Source organism: Struthio camelus, chromosome 3 (genome assembly GCF_040807025.1).
Source record: "Struthio camelus isolate bStrCam1 chromosome 3, bStrCam1.hap1, whole genome shotgun sequence".
Taxonomy (NCBI): Eukaryota; Metazoa; Chordata; class Aves; order Struthioniformes; family Struthionidae; genus Struthio; species Struthio camelus.
This window is the reverse complement of record NC_090944.1, coordinates 7396091-7415279: the sequence shown is the minus strand read 5'-3', so window position 1 is coordinate 7415279 and position 19189 is coordinate 7396091. Positions and strand designations below refer to the sequence as shown.

At 56.4% G+C, this 19189-nt stretch overlaps 1 protein-coding gene and 1 pseudogene across 1 annotated transcript in view; both read right to left on the bottom strand.

Moving 5' to 3' along the window:
* Nucleotides 1-9183, bottom strand: part of LOC138066524 (otoferlin-like) — a 218273-nt pseudogene extending 209090 nt beyond the window's left edge.
* A 436-nt stretch (nt 9184-9619) lies between these two features.
* Nucleotides 9620-19189, bottom strand: part of LOC138066523 (otoferlin-like) — a 48157-nt gene continuing 38587 nt past the window's right edge. The window contains 10 exon segments of the mRNA XM_068936390.1: nt 9620-9800; nt 10570-10670; nt 10877-11055; nt 11614-11855; nt 14069-14179; nt 15344-15465; nt 15684-15827; nt 16624-16783; nt 17342-17512; nt 18087-18214. Coding sequence (XP_068792491.1) covers nt 9620-9800; nt 10570-10670; nt 10877-11055; nt 11614-11855; nt 14069-14179; nt 15344-15465; nt 15684-15827; nt 16624-16783; nt 17342-17512; nt 18087-18214 — 1539 coding nt within the window.

The window sequence follows — 19189 nt, the reverse complement described above, 5'->3', positions numbered from 1 at the left end:
GAAAGGAAAAGAAAACTTCTGGGATGTGAGTGTTAAAATTTTAGCCTTAACATTTCACAGAATCACAGGCTCAGAGAATGGTGGAGGTTGGAAGGGACCTCCGGAGATCCTGGAGTCCAACGCCCCTGCTCAGCCAGGGTCCTCTGGAGCATATTGCCCAGGATTGGGCCAGGCGGCTTTTGAATATCTCCAGGGAAGGAGACTCCACAACCTCTCAGGGCAACCTGGTCGAGTGCTCCGGAACCCTCTCCGCACCCCCAAAAAAAGGCGTAGATCCCCTCAACACCCCCACGACAAGGCCCAGCACCGCCAAAACAACGCCCAGATCCCCTCAGTACCCCGAAAACAAGGCTCAGATCCCCTCAGCCCCCTTACGACAAGCCCTCACCCCAACACAAGGCCCACACCCTGAAAACAAGGCCCAGATGCCCTAAGCACCCCGAAAACAAGCCTAGTTCTCCCAAAACAAGGCCCACCACACCCAACACAACACCATGACCACTCAGGACCCCCACGACAAGCCCAGCACCCCCAACACAAGGCCCACGTCCCCTAAGCACCCCCAAAACAAGACCCAGATCCCCTCTCCACCCCCATAACAAGCCCAGCAAACCCTACACAATGCCCAGCACCCCCAACACAATGCCCTGATCCCCTCAGCACCCCCATGACAAGCCCAGCACTCCCAAAACAAGGCCCAGCACCCCAAAAACAAGGCCCTGATCCCCTCTCCACCCCCACAAAAAACCCAGCACCCCCAACACAAGGCCCATCTCCTCTAAGCACCCCCACAACAACACCCAAATCCCCTCAGCACCCCCAACACAAGGTCCAGATCCCCTCTGCACCCCAAAACAAAGACCAGCACTCCAAAAACAAGGCCCTGATCCCTTCTGCACCCCCATGACAAGCCCAGCACCCCCAACACAAGGCCCACCTCCTCTAAGCACCCCCACAACAACACCCAGATCCCCTATGCACCCCCAACACAAGGTCCAGATCCCCTCTGCACCCCCCCATGACAAGACCAGCACCCCCAACACAACGCCCCACTCCCCCCTGCACCCCTGCCACAAGCCCAGCACCAGCAGACACCCTGACCAGAAGGCTAGCCTGCGAGTTTATTGTAGACATGTGTTGGGAAGTACGACTAGCATCTGAAATACAAAGGGATGAAATGAAATGCAGCTTCCAGCAGCAATGATCTCTTGCACTGCCTGCAAGGGATGCCATGGGAAATGCATCCTTTGGCAAGAAGCATTTTATTTCTTCCTCTCTGTTTGGCTCTTGCTTGAAATGTTCCAGCAGAGTGGTCTCACTAGGGAGGTTTATGTTTCGTTCTGCAGGAGGAGGTGCACTGGAAGATACTTTGTAGAGCCATTGTTTCCAGAGGCTAGCCAAGTGTTGCCGCAGCTTTTCTTCATGCAGCTCTTCCTTCTTTAACGACAAAGCCACCAGTTGGCTTCTCTTGACAAGCTCGTGTTCACATTCTGGCTTCTTCTGATGCCCTTTGCTCGGATTCTTCTCCCGTTCAATGAACTCGGCAGACTTTCTCTGTGTCTCTTCCACAAGTGCTTCTCTCAGATCTTGCGGTTGATTTTCAATGCTTGCTTTCCGCTGAATCAAAAGCCCACTGGCGTCATCTTCCCTGAAATACGGTTCCAAGTCTTTCCAGAGGGTCTCCTATTTATCTTGCACTTCCTCCATAAGGCTTCTTCGAGTCACATGCGGAACGTCTCCCTTTCTAATCCGATTGTTCCGTTTCATTTGCAAGTCTAGGATGTGGCTCCCCAGCTGCCAGGTCCACTGGCTGTCGGTTGTTCCTAAGCTGTTGTCTGCAGCAACTTCCCGAGTGTTTTGGAAAGGGAAAACAAACTTTTCATTCAGCAGAGCCTTCCACAAGTCACTCATACGAACTTTCAAGCTCGAGAGCCTTGAAATAGTGCCCTGCGATCCCTTCTTGGCAGCTTGGAGAATTGTGCTCTTTAACTGCTGCACGTGCTGGCTGTGTGTGGGGTTGGGTGGGGCCCTGGGTGGGTTTCCTTGCCACCCAGAGGTGAGCAAAGTAGTGACTGTGGCTGTTCACATCAAAGCGGATGACATTGCTGAAGCAGGTGACATGGCAGAATGCCTGCTGGGCGGCTGGGCGGCTGTCCCTGCCATTTCCTCCAGCTTTTCCTGCAGGCGTCTTTGTGCTTGCATGTTTTGTTCCTGGGCAGTTATTTCTCCAACATTGTGGTGCACAAAGCAGCAGCTTGGCGAAAGATTGACTTGCTTCATCCGGAGAAAAGCCTGCCCAGCTAGCTGAAGGACATCTTGCATGTCTCCAGGATTTTCTCCCAAGATATTGATCAGAGTCATGTTGCCAATGCCAATGCCAAAGGTGGCTAGCTCATTGTCATCATTAAGTGACTGCTTATTGGCCACCTCCATGGCACAAAGTCCTGCTGTGTCAACAATCAGCCTGTAATCAAAGTCCACGGCCTCTTGGCGTTTCTCGTCCACCTGAAGCAGCTGCATAAACGCTCCCCGCGTGCCTCTCCCCGCACTGACGTTCCACTGCAGACCAAACATGGCATTCAGCAGGCTTGACTTCCCCAGGCTCTGGATGCCAAGCACTGAGAGAACAAACGCTCTTCTCTCCCCTAGCTTCTCAATTAACTTGTCAAAGATTGCCCCAAGCCATCGTCACCGTACAGACGAAGCATCACCATCCACCACTTCAAGGGCATACCCTGAAACCGTCAGATCGACTGCCACTTCAGGTAGTTTGCAAAAACATTCATCTTTTGAGTTCAAGGATTCTAGAGCTTCACGAATCTGCCCTACTTCTCTCAAAAGACACTTAAGACCAATGGATGAATCATTGACTGCATTGGAGAGGGCTTCTAACTTATTCATCAATGCTGTTTTCAGACTGGTTTTTTCATTGCTTTTCTTTATTTCCAGGATTTGATACCATCACTGATGATACACTTTCTGAAGTTCCTCCAAGTGCTCAGAGGACAGGTCATCCCTAAAGACCTTCCTCCACTGCAGCAAGTATTTCTTGGTGTCTCTTGCCTGTGCCTGGAGAAAAGCGAGGACTGATTTCATCAGCTGCTTGAGGGGGAACGCTCTGTCGAGTTGCTTTCTTCGTCCTGCACACTTCTCTGGCTCAGTTTGGCTCCCATGATGTTCTATGTTCTTGTTCCTCTTTTCCTGCAAGCGGGGGAGCTCTTTCTCCTTTTTACACCATGGGTACCATAGTTGTCCTTGAAGAGGCAGTAGCTGTGATTTGATCTCAAACACAGTTTCTCCTTTGTCAAGAATCCCACCAAGGTTCTTGCCTTTGCTTTGGCTCTCACACACTCTTCTGCCTCTTTATCCACAATAAATCCACGTTGGCGAGCTGTGTCCTGACAAGCATCAAGCCTTAAAAGGTTGTTTGACCTTGCTAGCAGATCTCTGATTGTTTTTATCAGCTCCTCTACTAATTCTGCTTTGTTTCTGTTCTGGATACCTCTTTTTACATTCTGGCTAGATTGGCCACATGCAACATTCTCTTCTTCAGTGAAAAGACAAATCAAAGGCTTTTGAGACTGCCACGGGTCACGTACAATGTTCACGCCTTTCTTGTCACTCTGGTCAGACTCAGCTAACTGAGAGCCTCCTTCACAGAAGAGATCTGCTGTAAAAACGGCAATTGTTGTTCATGACCTCTAGCATCTCCAAGCAGGTTACAAAAAGCAACACAGCCGTCAAAAGTGTCATCAGCACTGCCACTGGCACAGGACCAAGAGATCTGCACAACACCTGTCATTAGAAGACAGCCTTTGGTGCTGCCTTTGCAATGTCGATGGAAGAAAGTGTCGTGTTTGTGTTTAGTCGGCAGAGCATTCAGGAGCTGAGCCTTGGAAGAGGAAGGAGAACTCCCGATCCGTAGGAAGGACACGATGAGTGTGTCTGCCTGATCAATCGGTTTGTTTTTGTGCCTCTGAATTGTGGTCTGCTCCTCTGAATTGTGGTCTGCTTTCCCAATTGTTCCGTGGCTTTCCAGCTCTTTTTAACTTGGCTGAGGGAACTCTCTTGGTGCGGTGCATGGATTTGGTAGCAGGAGGGGGAGCGCCAAGTGGCACAAAGCGAGGTTTGTTGAAATGTACTGGCTCGTGAAATCAGGGGCACCATGAAACATCGCCACCTGGAGGTCCATGGCATGTGTGTGTGTCAGACCTGCTTTAACAGAGGCATCCCCTTCTTCACGCTCAGCATTGAAAAACTCACTGTCAATATCTGAGGCACTATCTGAGCACTCAGCGCCAAGGCTTGTTGCATTCGGAGTGCTCAGAACGCCTTCTTTTGCTTTGCCATGCTCCTGGCAAACCAGATACCTTCCACAGTAGTCCAGCATCAGCAGCTTGTGCCGAAAATGGAAGGGGTATTCACTGCCAATCCTGGGCTGGCTGTCACACAGGGCAGTCTTGTCGATAACCTGAAGATCTGCCCTCCCCCTTTTCCTTGCGTAGCAATTTTCTAGTCCCGGGTGTTTGATCAAGTGGAGGACCTCTTGGCCTCTGGAACGCTCATTCCTTTTAGGATCCTCCCACTGTTCTGCTGAGGGTGATGGCTTGGATGAATCTTTCTGCTCAGCCCCCTGACCGATATCAATTCTCCCCCGTTTTACAACTTCTTTCTGCAGATCACTGTTGGAGGCTACATAGTCTCCATTCACAGGGGAATTCAGATCTTGCTCCAGAGCGCCCCCAGGATCACATCCACCGCGCTTTGTAAGGATCTCACGGACTTCTTCTGACAGCCAGTTTCCTATGTGATGGTTCATCTGAGCTAAGCATTTAAACTTCTCTTCTGGAGACATGTTTTTGCATGTTGCTGCTCTACTCAGCCCTGTCAGGAGCAGGAAAGCCTGAGTTCGGGGAACGGCTGGCTTCCTAAGACTCAGGGAGCATTCCTGCGCCGCCTTCTTTTCACTTCACATGGTGTTTCACTCTCGCCTCCCGCAGAGTCTTGCTCAGAGGTTTATTGACGCTGGCCCAGAGGTGGCGAAGGCGTCTAGCTCCGCGGGCGCTGGTTACTGGCACGACTGCCCAGGCGCGGAGCCTGCTGCTGGCCCCAATCAGCTGGCCCTTGCCTGGCGCCTCCTGAGCACTCGCCGTGGCCCTCGCAGGAAGGAGGCGCATCTGCGGAGGCCCTTGCGCAGCCCTCTGAAGGCGCCTGCAGGGCAGGCTGGGCAGGCTGGGCACAGCAGGCAGGCCAGGGCCGCTGTGCAGCCGGCGGCTGCAGCGGGAGGGGAGGGCGCCTCCAGTGGTGGGCTCCAGAGCTGCATGGTGGGCCAGCGCTGCAGGGAGGTGGCACACGCTGGCTCCTCGTCCTCTTCGTCCTCGGACTGCTCGGGGGGCGAAAGTGGCCGCACTGTGCCTTCCCCTGCCAGCGGGACGGGTGCCCAGGCACAGTGCAGGATGGACCGGCGCGGGATGTGGGCTGGCCAGTCGAGGTGTGGGGCTTTGGGGAGGCAGTCCAGCAGCTCGTGACCTTCTTCACTGAGCAGCACGGTCTGGTTGCGCCCAAAGCGGACCCGCCTGCGTGGTGGGGATGGCGGGAGGGCTGTGGGCACAAGCAGCTCACCCAGCACTCCTGCAGGTGTTGGGGGAGCGTCCAGCAGGATGGAGGTTGGTGGCAGTGGGAGAGGGCCATCCAACTTCCATCCATCCGTGTCCGGCTCAGAGGTCGGCAGGAGGTGGCGAGGGGACAAGGTGTCCTCGCTTGTGAGCCTGGGAGGGAGAAAGGTGGTGAGGAGGCTGCCTTGGGTGCCCCAGGGGGAAGCCCTGGTTGCGGCAGCAGACGCCAAAGGGTGCCAGGGTGCGGGCGGAGGGGGCGCTGGGGCCAGGGCTGCAGCAGTGGGCAAGGAGCAAAGGGGCTTCCCAGTTGGTGAGCAGCAGGCATGCGGCATGTCCTGGGCATCCCGCGCGTCGACCCCAGCCCTAGCCATGCCATGCCCTGCTCTTTGGGGGCCCAGGCCAGGCGCAGGTCTGTGGCTCTGGGCTGCATCGGGCTCTTGCCTGCGGTGGGCCTGGCCAGGGCTGTGGAGGCCAGGCCTCCGCTTACCCTGCCTGCCGGCTGGCTGCACAGTCCTGCGTCTCCACCGTGGGCAGCAAGGAGGCTGCTGGAAGAGGAGGCAGAGAGGCAGTGAGCGAGGGCAGCCCGTCGGCGGAGCCCCAGCTGGGGCCGAGGGCGGTGGGCGCTGGCGGCGCTGGGCTGTCTTGGCCGGGAGGCGCTGCCGAGCGCGCCTACGCTCTGGGCCGGGGCTGCTCACCTCCGGGCTCGTCCACGCTGCCGTTGCCCAGGCTGCCAGCACTGCCGCGAGGCCCCTGCACAGCCCAAGAGAGCGCTGCCTTAGTGGCGAGCATCCAAGCTGCGCCAAGAGGCGCCCTGCTCGCGGAAGGGCTGCGCGGGGCACGCAGAGCTGAGGCTGCAGGCAGGCTTGCGCGCAGCACCGTCAGGCTGCCCTTGCTGCAGGTGCTGCCGCAGCCTCAGCCCTCTCGCTGCCCGCGCCAGCTCGGGGCCATGCCCAGGCTGACTCCTACCTTGGGCCAGGGCCTTTTCCCTGCCGGCACCAACACCACCGCTATGCACAGGATCGTGAAGACGTTGACGACCGAGGGCATGTGGGCCAGGCACACCACAAAGAGGCTCAGCACCACAAACTCGCCCACGACGCTCAGCCTCCGAGGCTCCATGCCGCCACCGGAAGCGCGCCGCGAGCGTGCAGCCTGCTCAGCGCTCCGCCTCCACGTCCTGCTCCAAGAGTGCCACCCAAAACACAGCACCCACCTCTGAGCACGCCGCCCCTTGCAGCCACCCTCCCCCTCCCCGACCAAGGCAGACCAGCAGCCCCCAAAGCCCTGCTCCCCACCGCCCCTCCAACGCCCCTCCACCAACCTCCCCCGACCCTGACCGCTCCGCTCTGCTCTGCGGCTCACCCTGTGCACGCTCCTCCGCACCCCAAGATCGACAGCGTCAATCTGACACCAGGAGAAGAGCCAAAGGCCACCGAGAGCAACTCTGCAAAAAGCAGGGCACGGTGCCCTCACTCCGTCGGCCTTGCCTGGCTGCCCGCTCCCGCGGCTGCTTTCCCACGTGTGACACGGGGACACCGGGTCGTGAGCAGCAAGGGCGCAGAATGGTGCCCGAGCGTGGCTGGGCTTCGCGGCGGGGACGTTTGCCTGATTGTGGCACTTGTGCCCACCGAGGGAGCGTGCAGCGGGTGGTGGGCGCTGGGGGGGCGACAAAGCCAGGGAGAGCGCCCCGAGGGGAGGAGAGACTGCAGAGAGACGGAAGGAGCCAGCTCTTACCCCGCTGCCTCGCTCCTTCACCCCAGCTCAACACCACGCTCTCCACCTGCTCGCGCACTCGCTCGCACACTCGCTCGCTCGCTCGCTCGCAGGCAAAGTGACAGCGGCACTTCCCCCAGCCCCACCTCCAGAAAGACCCCAGCATTGTGATGCCATGGCGACATCACTTCCACACACCTGGTCTGCCAGGGCACCCCCAGGCCCCACCTGACGCTGCTCTCACCCAAACCCTGGCTGCAAGGCCAAACACTGGAGGGCACCGAGGAGCAGCATCCCTCATCTGCTTTGCTGGAGGGTGATCCAGGCCTTGCAGCCACCACTAGAGCAGCACCCTCAGCTTTGCACAAACTCCAAGCCCAGGGTGGGGCAGAAGGAAATGCCAAGTTCTGCAGCCAGGCAGGAACAACTCCATGCACCAATACAGGCTGGGGCCAATCGACTCCAAAGCTGCAAAGGCCAACAGCATCATGAGCTGCATTAGGGAGAGCTTTACCAGCAGGTCGACGGAGGTGGTCCTTCCCCTCCACACAGCACTGCTGAGGACACACCTGGAGTACTGTGTCCAGTTCTGCACTCCCCACTACAAGAGACACACGGAGCTCCTGTAGTGAATCCAGCAAAGGGCAACGAAGATGATTAAGGCACTGGAGCATCTGTCAGACAAGGAGAGCCTGAGAGAGCTGGGACTGTTTAGCCTGGAGAGGAGAAGCCTCTGGGGGATCATCTTAGTATGTGATTGGGGAGGGGGAGTAAAGAAGAGAGAGCAAGACTCCTCTCAGTGATGCTGAATGACAGGACAAGTGGCAAGTGGCACAAACTGAAATACAGGAAATTGCACTTAAAGATCAGAAAATACTTCTTTACTGTGAGGGTGGTTAAACACTGCAATGAGTTCCCCAGAGAGTCCGTGGCGTCTCCATTCTTGTAGAGAATACAAACTTGACTGGACATGACCATGAGCAAGCTGCTCCAGCTGGCCAAGCTTCAAGCAGCGCGGTTGCACTAGAAGATCTGCACAGGTCCCTGACCACATAAACTATTCTCGAGTCTATGGTGGCATTTAGTATATATGTCCACAGCCTAGTGGGCAACAGGTCTCCGCCCTGGGGGGTCCAATCTGTGCTCGGGGCTGGAAGTGAACCCCCAGGGCACGTGTGGCTGGGTAACAGAGGGCAGTGGCAGACAGCAGCTCTTCTGGAAGAGCTTAAACCAACTTTTATTGACAAACCACAACAACATCATCCTAAAAACAACCCCAAGAGCTCCCCAGGTAGTGAGTAAGGGCCTTGCACACTTGAAGCTGAGAAAGGTGGATCTTCAACAGCTTAATATTGCAGTGGGCTGAAGAAAGAGACCTTCCCTCCCTCCCCCAATATACACAGCAAGAAAAGCCCCAGCCCCAAGAAGTAGTGGTCAGTACAAAATAAATAGGCAAACCAGCAGACCACGCTGAGCTCACACTGCACCAGAGAACGTGGCTCCATGGGAGCCTTCAGGCAAGTCCCACCACCACTGCTGCTTTCAGTGGCCTTAGAAAGATGCTTGAGCTGCTGGAAATCTGCCTTCCTGGGGATGGGGCAGCCCAGTCTGCCCCTTGCAGAGCCCAAGGGCTCTGCCAAGTCTCTACTGCTGTTGGGGCAGGGTGGCTGGCGTGCCCTGTGGTGGCATCAGCCCCTGCAGTCAGGGGCAGTGACCTTCAGGGCTAGGAGGGGGGCAGCGGCAGTGCTGGCATGGAGGCCAGGCTTTGGGGCTGCTCTGTGCCTTGTCCCCAAGCCCGAGGGGCTGGCGTGCTCCCAGCAAGCCCTGGCTGCTCTGCCCCACGTCACTGGTTCATGACCGCTTTTAACGTGTCCTGTGAACAAGCATTTAGGCAGCATTCCCACAGCTCCAGCAACGCAACCCTAGTGCTCCCTCTGCTTTCTGCTGGGGCAGAGGAGCTGAGCTGCCCAGAGGGGGCACCGACCTCTGCCCCCAGTGGGTCAAGGCATCTGGGACCCACAGCACGGGTGACCCAGAGTAGCCAGCCACGCATCTCTGCCAGCCCAGGTGAGGGACACAGGACAGCCTGGGGACCAGAGGCCTTCTCCAACCCCACTGCTCTGAGAGTAAAGCCAAGAAAGGGATCCACAAAGCAGAAACGCAAAATAGGAGGCACAGCAGCAGGGAGGAGATGTCCCTCAAGGTTGCTGCAAGGCAGAGGCGAGGAGAAGGGCATGGGGCTGGGGCAGGCGGTGGCGCTGGGCTAGGCGTGTGGGGGTGGCCCCTTTGCTTCATGCTCCCAGGAGCTTCTTGACCATGTAGCCTGGCATGCTGTAAAGGAAGAGGGCCAGCAGGATGAGGAGCAGCAGGGTCAACACTATTTTGATGATGAGCCACTTGTAGCGGGTGCAGGTGAGGCATTTGATGGACTTGAGGGGGTTGAGGAACCACATGAAGGATGTGTCTGGGCGGCTGTTGGGGAAGCAAGCATCTGTCATGAATGCCATGGCCACAGAAAGGGAGGGCAGGCACAACAAGCAATACAACCAACATGTGAGCCAATGCGGCGGCAGCATTGTGTCCCACCCAGCCACTCCAGGGTGCAGCAGGCTCTCTCTGGGTTGGGGCCACAGCAACCATCCCCACCCAGATGTGGCTTTCCTGTGGCTGCCCAAGTGCATGATCCTCCCCGGCTCACCGCAGTCTGCTCGCACCCTGGCACAGCCTTGACTTTCCTTTTACAAGCCCAGCTGGCAATGGAGAGGGGCACTGTCAGAGAGCCCACGATCTCCTTCCTTGGATAACCCTTCACGCAGTGAAAGAGCCTGACCTTGAGGATCAGGAGGGTTTCCAAGAGGAGCCAGCAGAATTTGTGCCAGAAGGAGTGCAGGGACTTGAGTGGGGGGTGGAGGGAGGGGGTCCTGATGAAGCTGATGTCCTGGCAACGGGTACCAGAGGGGAGGAAGAAGAGGTGGGAGGCTGGGAAAGGGGGATGGAGCTAGGAAGGGAGGGAGAGAAGGAAGAGACTAAGGAAAGGCAGGGAAGTAAATAGAGGGCACTGGAATGAACCAGGAGAGGTGACTCTGCCCCTTTTACCCTGCCCGCAGCCCTCATTCCTACATCCCCAGATAAGTGACCCCTTTCTAACCTTCCCCTGCCTGGCTACCTCCCCGGGAACCACCCGACGCAGCATCTCCCACAAATCCAGGCATCTGCTGGGGGAGAGGGGTCTCCTACTTACTTGGGTTTCTCCAGTGGGTCAGGCTCATTGCGAGCCAGCCCAGCAGGCGATTTCTCTGCCTCCTCTGCTCTCAGGAGCTGTAGTTCAGCTTCAACTTTTCCCTGCAGGGAGCAGAGAGAGGCCTGCTGAGACATGGGCAACGCTCTCCACCGCCGGCCCCAGAGACGGTGCCAGCCAGCGACATGGTGAGCAGAGGGGGCCCCATGTAGCAGAGGCAGGCATGAAGGAGCTCTGCAAAGGGGCCTCCGTGTACACAGAGGATGCAGTCCCCAGGACAGAAAATCCCCCCGCTTCTCCCCATCCTTGCCGTCATCTCCAGCTCATCGTTTTCATCCCTGGCCACAAACGGCCACCAGCCTTTCACTCGCTTCTGCTTGAAGAGGGAAACCATGGCCAGCTCTGCCTCATTTGTCCCCATCTCCATGCTGCACTGCTTTGCAGTCTTAGCTCCCCGGGGAAAGCGCTTCAGGTCCAGCTCGATTGCCCCTGGTAGGAGAGGGCGAAGGATACATGGTGGCACCCCTCAACTGTGAGTCTTTGGCTGGAGGCGGGCTGGGCCAACATTTCCTGCCCTGGCGAGCAACATTTCCTGCCCTGAGCTGTGTCCTGGCATCCTCCCACACATCTATGGCCATGCATCCTCCGATCTCTCCACTATAGCCTGCTTTTTGGGTCACGTCCCCACCTCCTCTCACCCTCTCAATCATCTGCCCACGGCTTCCAGCCACCCTGCACTCCAAAACTAGCTTGGGCATAGAGCTCCCAGACAGGCACCTAAGGGAAAAAGCTAATGCCTTTGCTACAGGAGCAGCCTTTGAACAGCAGCATGAAGACAAGGCCTCTTAGCCTAACTGCTCTTACCTGCAGCATCCAAAGGCGTTTGTAGGACACAATTGGCTTAAAGACCAGGGCTGTCCTTCCAGGATCTGTTCCTACATAAACCTTGTCTCATCCCACATGCCTTCCTGCTCCATCAGCCATGTAACCTCCCCCTATCCCTCCAGCTTCCCTGTCACTCCAGCTCAGCTGGCCCTCCCCTCTTACCGAGGAAATCGTCGGCCGAGAAGTGGTCGGCATCCCAGACCTGCAGGGTGAGGCGAGCAGGGAGCTTGTCTTCAGTCTCATCCCAGGAGAACATGGACTCCTTCTTGGAGATGACCATCTTCTTCTCTGCCATCAGGTAGTCAAAGGGAAAGGTGGAGCGCCAGCTGAAGTTGCCCTCGCCAGTGAGTGAGGGGTAAGGGACATGTGTGTCTTGCTTGTCCTCCTGCTGGCCCTTCAGCCACCTGCAGGGCCCAGAGGGATGAGAGGGGTGGCACATATTAGCAGGAGGGAGGAGAGGGCAAAGGGCCATCCTGCGCATACAGCTGGCATGTCTCCAGGCCAGCAAGGCATGGACACACTGGAAGGACTCAAGAGTAACGAGCAATGGGCTAGGGTTGCTCAAATCACCATGTCAGCCTCGCCAAGAGACAACATGGGCATGAGGGCCCTAGAGGGAACAGGCTGATTGAGGGAGCAACACGCAAGCTGGTTATCGGGGTCCTTCTCTGGGCAGGGGGATGTTCAAGAGATGGAAAGGAGCAGGCAGCACTGCTGGGAAGTCTGGAGCAGAGCTTGCTGGAAGGAGCATTATGAATGTTCCTCAGCTTCTTCGACATGACAGGACACCTCTGTTCCTCAGGGAACTCTCAGATTTGTGTGAGTCTCTTGGTCCTGAGGGGCTGCAGCCAGCAGGGACATGGGTCCGTGCTTAGACACTTAGTACAGGGTTGTTCCCCTGGCCTCTGAGCATGCTGACACTCCCGCTCCGCCCTGCAAAACACACAGGGCAAGCAATCCCACCCCAAGCACAAAGGGAAGGCCTCTCACGTTTCAGATTGAGTCATCGCAGAAAAGCCACCCATGCATAAACCACTTACTTACCGGCCTTGAAACAGACAGTGACAAGACCTTGTCCCCCTCACGCACATGTACACAGACACAAATTTCACACGCCTGCCAGTATGCAGCAACGGCATGAGAGAGCATGGGTCCTGCCAGCATGTTAAAGTTCATCGCTCCAAGGGCACCTGCCCTCTGTGCAGCATGGCACTGGGAATGCCGAGGCAGGCACTGCATGCACTGCCCTAAACAACCCTCCACTGCACTCTGAAAACAGGACCAGACATAGAAAATGGAACACGTTCTCCAAGAGCAGCATGAGGTGCAAGACAAGGAGACCTGGCCCAAAAGCTCAGGGTAGCTTTTGGGAAGCAGTGAGCAGTTTAGCAGAGCTGTGGGAAGTCACTGCATGGTGTGATGTCAGCCATCAGCCTTAGATTCTGCTACACTAATCTGACCTTCCTCCTCATGCCTCTTTGCCATGACATAGGGTTTAAGCCTTTGGAGAAAGCTTGTTTTCTTGCCTGCTGCACATTGCGCTATGATCTAGTTGCATCTTAACCTGTGCGTGTCAATTTAAAATGAATGAAAGGATCTGGGAAATCCAAATCGACTCTTGCTGAAGCAGGACAGTTCAGGCAGCTCCGCAGGGACGGGAAAGGGAAATCTGGGGACCAAATTTGGCAGAGCCCATGCTGAGGGCCAGTCTCAGAGCCCTGCTATATGAGGACAGGAGAAAAGGGACTCACAAGCACGTTAAGGTAAGTCGTAGGCCAGGGCTCACTCAGAGATGGTCCACAGGTACCATCTGCCCCATGCTGAATATGGGGAGGGTCAGTGGGGTCTGAGATCAAATAACCTTCTCCACCCACGCCCCCCCCCCCCACCCCCCAGATTTAGCTGTATCCTGGCAGCTCAGGAGAGAAATGTCTTGTAAAGAATTGGTATGTGAAGGTGCGGGTTCTCTTGTCTCTAAAACAGGGGAGTTTTGGAAGCGGTGGATGAGAGAGAAGCAGAGAGAGGGTCACCACCAGGAAGCTACCTGGAATTTGGATCCAGATGCTGGAAGTGGAGGCATGTTGGGCTGAAGAGCCAACTGGGGACACCAAGACCAGAGCCAAGGGGGACGGAAGCACTGTGCCTGCCAGGAGCTATGAATGTCGGGAAGCAGACCTGAGGCACAGACGAGTAGAGGAACAGCCCGCACTCAGGTCCTGTCCAAGGGGAGAGGGGCAGAAGGGAGCAAGCAGCAAGACCTCGGCTATTACCCCCTGACATAGATGTCAGACATCTTCTCTCCCACCAGGAAAGCATCATCTTCCAAAACCACCTCATCCGTGTTCCAGATAATGACCCGCAGCTCAAAGCTGGGCAACCAGGCCAGGCAGCACAGACAGACACACACAGTACGTCAAGCAGCCAGCAAGAGAGACACAGAGGCAGAGACAGAGCACAGCACATAACAGCAGCACTGGCATCATCTGGCCCTCCCCATGGGGAAACCCTTCCTAGCTGCATCACAGAACCCCCCCTCTCCAAAACCAGCCCTGGGGCCTAAGTGAGCACCAGGACCCCACCTCGAGGAGAAGTGGAAGTGGTGGCACTGGCCAGCCACATCGTACATACCCCGCTGACAAAAACGTCCCTGGATTTCTCGCCAGTCAAGTAGTCATCGTCCTCCAGGATGACCTCGTCTGTGCTCCACACTATCACTCTAAGCTCATATCTGGCAGCAGGAAGGGAGACCAGGAGGTGAGGCACAGAGGGGGGAACAGAGGGAAGGGGCAGGAGGAGATGGGGTGGGCAGAAGGGAATGGGATGATGCTGCAGGAAACAGGGCGGCAGGAACGCCAACTGCAGGGCTCTCTCGCAGCCGTCTTGTCCTAGGGACCAACAGGGCAGGAACACAGAGGGAAATGGTGCCTCAACTCCAGCACATGGGGCACTACTGAGCATGGCTGCCCCTGGCTGCATTGCAGATAAACCTCTGTTTTTTCCAGGCTGCTTCAGCAACTAGAGCTTTCTCTGGCTTCAGCTTTCCTGCAGCTGCCTGCCCTGCTCTTCACATCCAAGCTACGGCCCTCGGAGATCAGAGGAAATTGTCTCCACTTTCATTGTGCTTTGGAGCCAAACACCAGTCGACTGAGCACAGGAGTGCAAGAGATTCCCACGAGGATGCAAATACGGCCTCTGCATCCCAGCCCCCGGGGACGGGCAAAAGGGGCCCAAGGACACAGTCTAGCTGGGTAAAATTGGCCTAGCATGGATGCTGAGGAACGCAATGTCTTCCTTCTGTCTAAAGGACTCCTAGAGGGGCTGAGCATCGGAGGGCAGAGGTGGAGAGGACAGGAATGGGAAGGAGAACTCTCTAGTTCACTGTCTGCTGCCTGCTCTGTCCTACCTGCCTTTACCAAGTCTCTCCCAGTGATCCGCCTGGTGCCAGGGCCCTTCCTTGCCCAGAGCCCCAGCCAGACTGGGAAACTCTCCCCTCCAGCCAAGGGCCTGTGGACGCCCTGACCTAGGCTAACCCCTGCCCCTGGGGCTGCGTTCGGGCTGGCTGCATTGGTCTGCCCCCTTCCCCATACCAGGCACTAGCTAGCAATTTGAACTCCTCGTCTAGACAGACACAGAGAGGTGAGGAGCTGCAGGGAACTGAACAGATGGGAACTGAAGCACCCTGCAAGGGCAGCTCCACAACCTGTGGGGAAGCGGAAGACAGCATTTGATGCCTCCAGTCTTGGGATCTCTGGCCATGCCAGTCTGGTTGGGGGTCCCAGGCACATGGCTGTGCTGAGCTGGGCCATGGAGAACCAGTAGAAGAGTGGGGAAGCAGGGCTCCAGCCCCAGCCACGGGTTTTCCCTGGGGTTTGTTGGCTGGCAGATTCCTTACTTCTTTGGTTTCCTGGGGGAAATATCAATGGCAGGGCCTGGTGCCAGCATATCCATGGGGAACATGTCAGGCAGGGGGGAAGCAGGGGACCCAGAGACTTTGGGGTATGAAATAGGTGCCAGCTGAAGATGAAGAGGCATTGAAGATTTAGTCAGCTGGGCTCAACAGGCCGAGTGTTAAGGACTGCTATGTCCAAGTGCCACTTTTCGTAGGCTGCCTCCCTCCCCACTGCTCCCCATGACAAGGGGGGTTGCAGCTTGTCTGCCCAGCTGAGGTCTCTCCTCCCTGCTTGGAGGCTAAGCAGGCCCTGCCCTTCCCCCGGATCTTGGGCTGCGGGGACCTGTTCAATGCCCGGCTTGTCAGGGTTCAGCAATGGACGTGGCTCCACGTGCTCAGGGACCAGCCTGCAGCCTGCGTGTGGAACGTCTTCCCAGTGGTGCAGCACGGTCAGTGCTAGGCGTTCCTCTGCCTGCTTCTTCTGTCCCGTGTGGGTAAAGGGAGGACTGAGTGTGGAGAACTGGGCAGAAGAGACACCAGGGACAGCAAACAATCCCAAGCAGGACCCAACCTCCTACTGACAGCAGGACCTCCAGTCTGGCTTTGCAAACTTCTGCTGACATCCTCTTCCCCAAGGCCACACACACTGCTCCTGCTGGCTACCTCTTCCAGCTCCTACCAACTTCAAGGCAGCAGAACTGCCTAGTAGTTGCTCCTCTCCGTTTCACTGGGCCCACTTTGTTCTTGCACCAACACTCCCTAACTCCTCTTTCTCCCCTTTCTACTCCTAGGCACTCACAGAGAAGGTCCAGATCCCCTACCAGGCTGTATTTTCCCACGCTCAACAAGCTCTATATCCACCGACACTGCTGCCCCCCTCCTCTGCACCCCTCCTGGTCTGCATTCAACTTTGTTGCACATATACGAGTGATTTGGACACAACCATTGTTTGGGGATGCAGCTATATGGACAGTGGCTTCCTAAGCCCTGCAAGGGCCAGGATGGGCTATCTGCATTGGTCCTTTGCCATAAACTGCCAGCAGGAAGGTTTCAAAGGCAGCTTTGGTCATGCCATGCCGTGGATGCTCACCAGTAACTCTGACAGCAACCTGGGTCGTCTATAAGACACTGTCTAGCTGGTGACATAACGCAGGCCCCACACAAGGGGGTGGCTGGAGAGACATTGCAATGCTGCAGGGGGTGATGGGATTCAGTTCTGGATGATGAGGGGACACCCCATGCCCCTGCTCCCCTCCCCACCTTCACGCCATGGGGTGCGTACCATTTTCATCCTCCATCTCCGTGGCGCCACTGAAGACCCTCGTAGCCACTTTCACTCTTCCTCCTGGACCAAAGGGCGGCCCATCCACTTGGCCCTCTTTGCACAGCTTGCACAGCATTTGGGAAGGCTTCATGGGGTCACGCCACATGTTATACCCATGTCTGTGAACAAGAGCACAAGGTCAGACTTGGAGGAAGAAGGAATTTTTGTTTCCATCTGCCAGAAACGCAAATGTTACTGCCCCTCAGGAGCCAGGATTCATCAGGGAAGGATCTGAGGCTCCACATGTCAAACTTCAGAGCAAGGTAGGGCCATCCGTGCCCAAACTCTACGCTTTGCCGATACCTTTCCACCCCAGGCCCCTCACTCTGTGCTGACCCAGACCTGCAATCCCCAGCGCCCTCCACTTTGCTACTGATGCTCAGTTCTGCTGCTCCGGCCCAGCTGCTATTTCAGCAACCTCTTCATTTCTATATCCAGACCTACCAATGCCCCTCAGTCCCTTCCTCACCGCCCTGTGCTCCTGCTTACAACCTGCTCTCCTGCTACCCCACTGTGCTGGTCCCAAAGCCCACGTTAAGACTGAGGGCACAGCACAGATTCCCTCATCATCAGGCAATGAAAGAGGGAGATCCCTACAGGAGATCTAGGCCTAGTGCGGAAGATGAAACTGACACGGGTCCAGACACCAAGTTGCACAGGGAAAGCTTGGCTCATACATGGCATAAGGCTGTGACACCCCACAAGTAGCTCGGTGCTTGCTGTAGTAGTGGTTCTCCAGGTCAATCTTGGTCTCTCCAACGAGGTCGTCGGTCCCCACCAAGTCCCAGTCGTACACCGCCACCCTCAGCATGGACTCCATGGGAAAGGTGGCCTCAATGTCAAAGGACCTGTGGCGGGAGAAAGGGTGGAGAGGGAGAACAGGCTGTAGCCATCCAAGGGTTTGGATGGCGCTCAAGACACATGCATGGGTGAGGTGGGTCTGCTCCAGTCTCTGGACAGTGTTTAATTGCACCTCCCACTGCAGTACATTCAGCTTACGTGTTGTCACTAATTCTCTGCGCGGACTGCTTCTGAACTAGCAGCCCTAGAAGGGAGAGCGATCATGAGGATCGCTTGACGTGGATGTCCCAATAGCCCTGAAACTAAATGTGTGTGTCACTGGAGAGCCGGCGATGCTGTTACTTGGGTCCAGGCCTAGCGCTTCCTAAAGTAGGCACCTATCTCGATCAGATACGGATAGCTCTTCAACACTCTTGACAGCGTTGACGAGACTGCTGACAAAGCAGGACAGATGACTTCAATGGGGACAGCTACACTGCACCCAAGGAAAGTTCAGGGCGATCAGTCCCATCTTTCGACCCCAAGCTGGGGCTATGGGATGGGTAGGGTGCAGGCCCAAGGGCTGGTGAGCCTAGCTCACTCTTCAGGGTGAAGACAGGTAACAGGGCTGGGGCAACTCACTCACCAAAGACAGGATTCAACTGTTGGGAGATGTAGTTCTCCTCATCTTTGATGTCTGTCTTCCCCAGCTTGATGGCAATATAAGGATCAGCTTTCCCATTGATGTCAGCTGGGGGCAGCTCTGTGGCCTGTAGGGAAAAGATAAGATAGGTCAGCCCAGTCAATGCTAGGGAACAATTCAGGGACAGTCCCTATTCTCCATCCCTGAGACCAGCTGGCCTTATCCTTGGATTTATTAGGGCCACAGGCTTCTGTAAGCAGCCCCTGTAAGCAGGGGTAAGTATCCTCAATCTCGCCAATTCAACCTCTTCCCCATCTTGGCACACAACAGCAGACACCCATGCCAGGATATGTCCAGTGATGAAGCCAGTCCTGGCTGTTGGTGGTGCTAACCAGGCTGGAAGCTACCATTTAGGGTTGGGGTCAGTGGTGCGGAGTCTAGTTGGAGGCCTCTAGCTAGCAGTGTGCCCCAGGGGTCAATACTGGGTCCAGTCTTGTTCAACTTATTCCTCAATGACCTGGATGAAAGGACAGAGGGCCTCCTCAGCAAGTTTGCTGAGGATGCTAAACTAGGAGGAGCGGCTGACACACCAGAAGGCTGTGCTGCCATTGCGAGGGACCTGGACAGGCTGGAGAGTTGGGCAGAGAGGAGCCTCATGACATTCAACAAAGGCCAGTGCAGGGTCCTGCACCTGGGGAGGAATAACCTGGTGCATGGTGCATGGGCACCAGGACAGGCTCAGGCTTGACCTCCTGGAAAGCAGCTCTGCAGAGAAGGACCTGGGAGTCCTGGTGGACAACAAGTTGACTATAAGCCAGCAATGTGCCCTTGTGGCCAACAAGGTCAATGGTACCCTGGGCAGCCTTAGGAAGAGTGTTGCTAGCAGGTGGAGGGAGGTGAGGGCCTCCCCCTCTCCTCAGCCCTGCTGAGACCACACCTCGGGTGGTGTGTCTAGTGCTGGGCTCCCCAGTACAAGACAGACATGGAGCTCCTGGAGTGAGTCCAGCAAAGGGCCACTAAGATGAGGAAGGGCCTGGAGCATCTCTCCTAGGACGAAAGGCTGAGAGCGCTGCTACTCTTCAGCCTGCAGAAGAGAAGACTT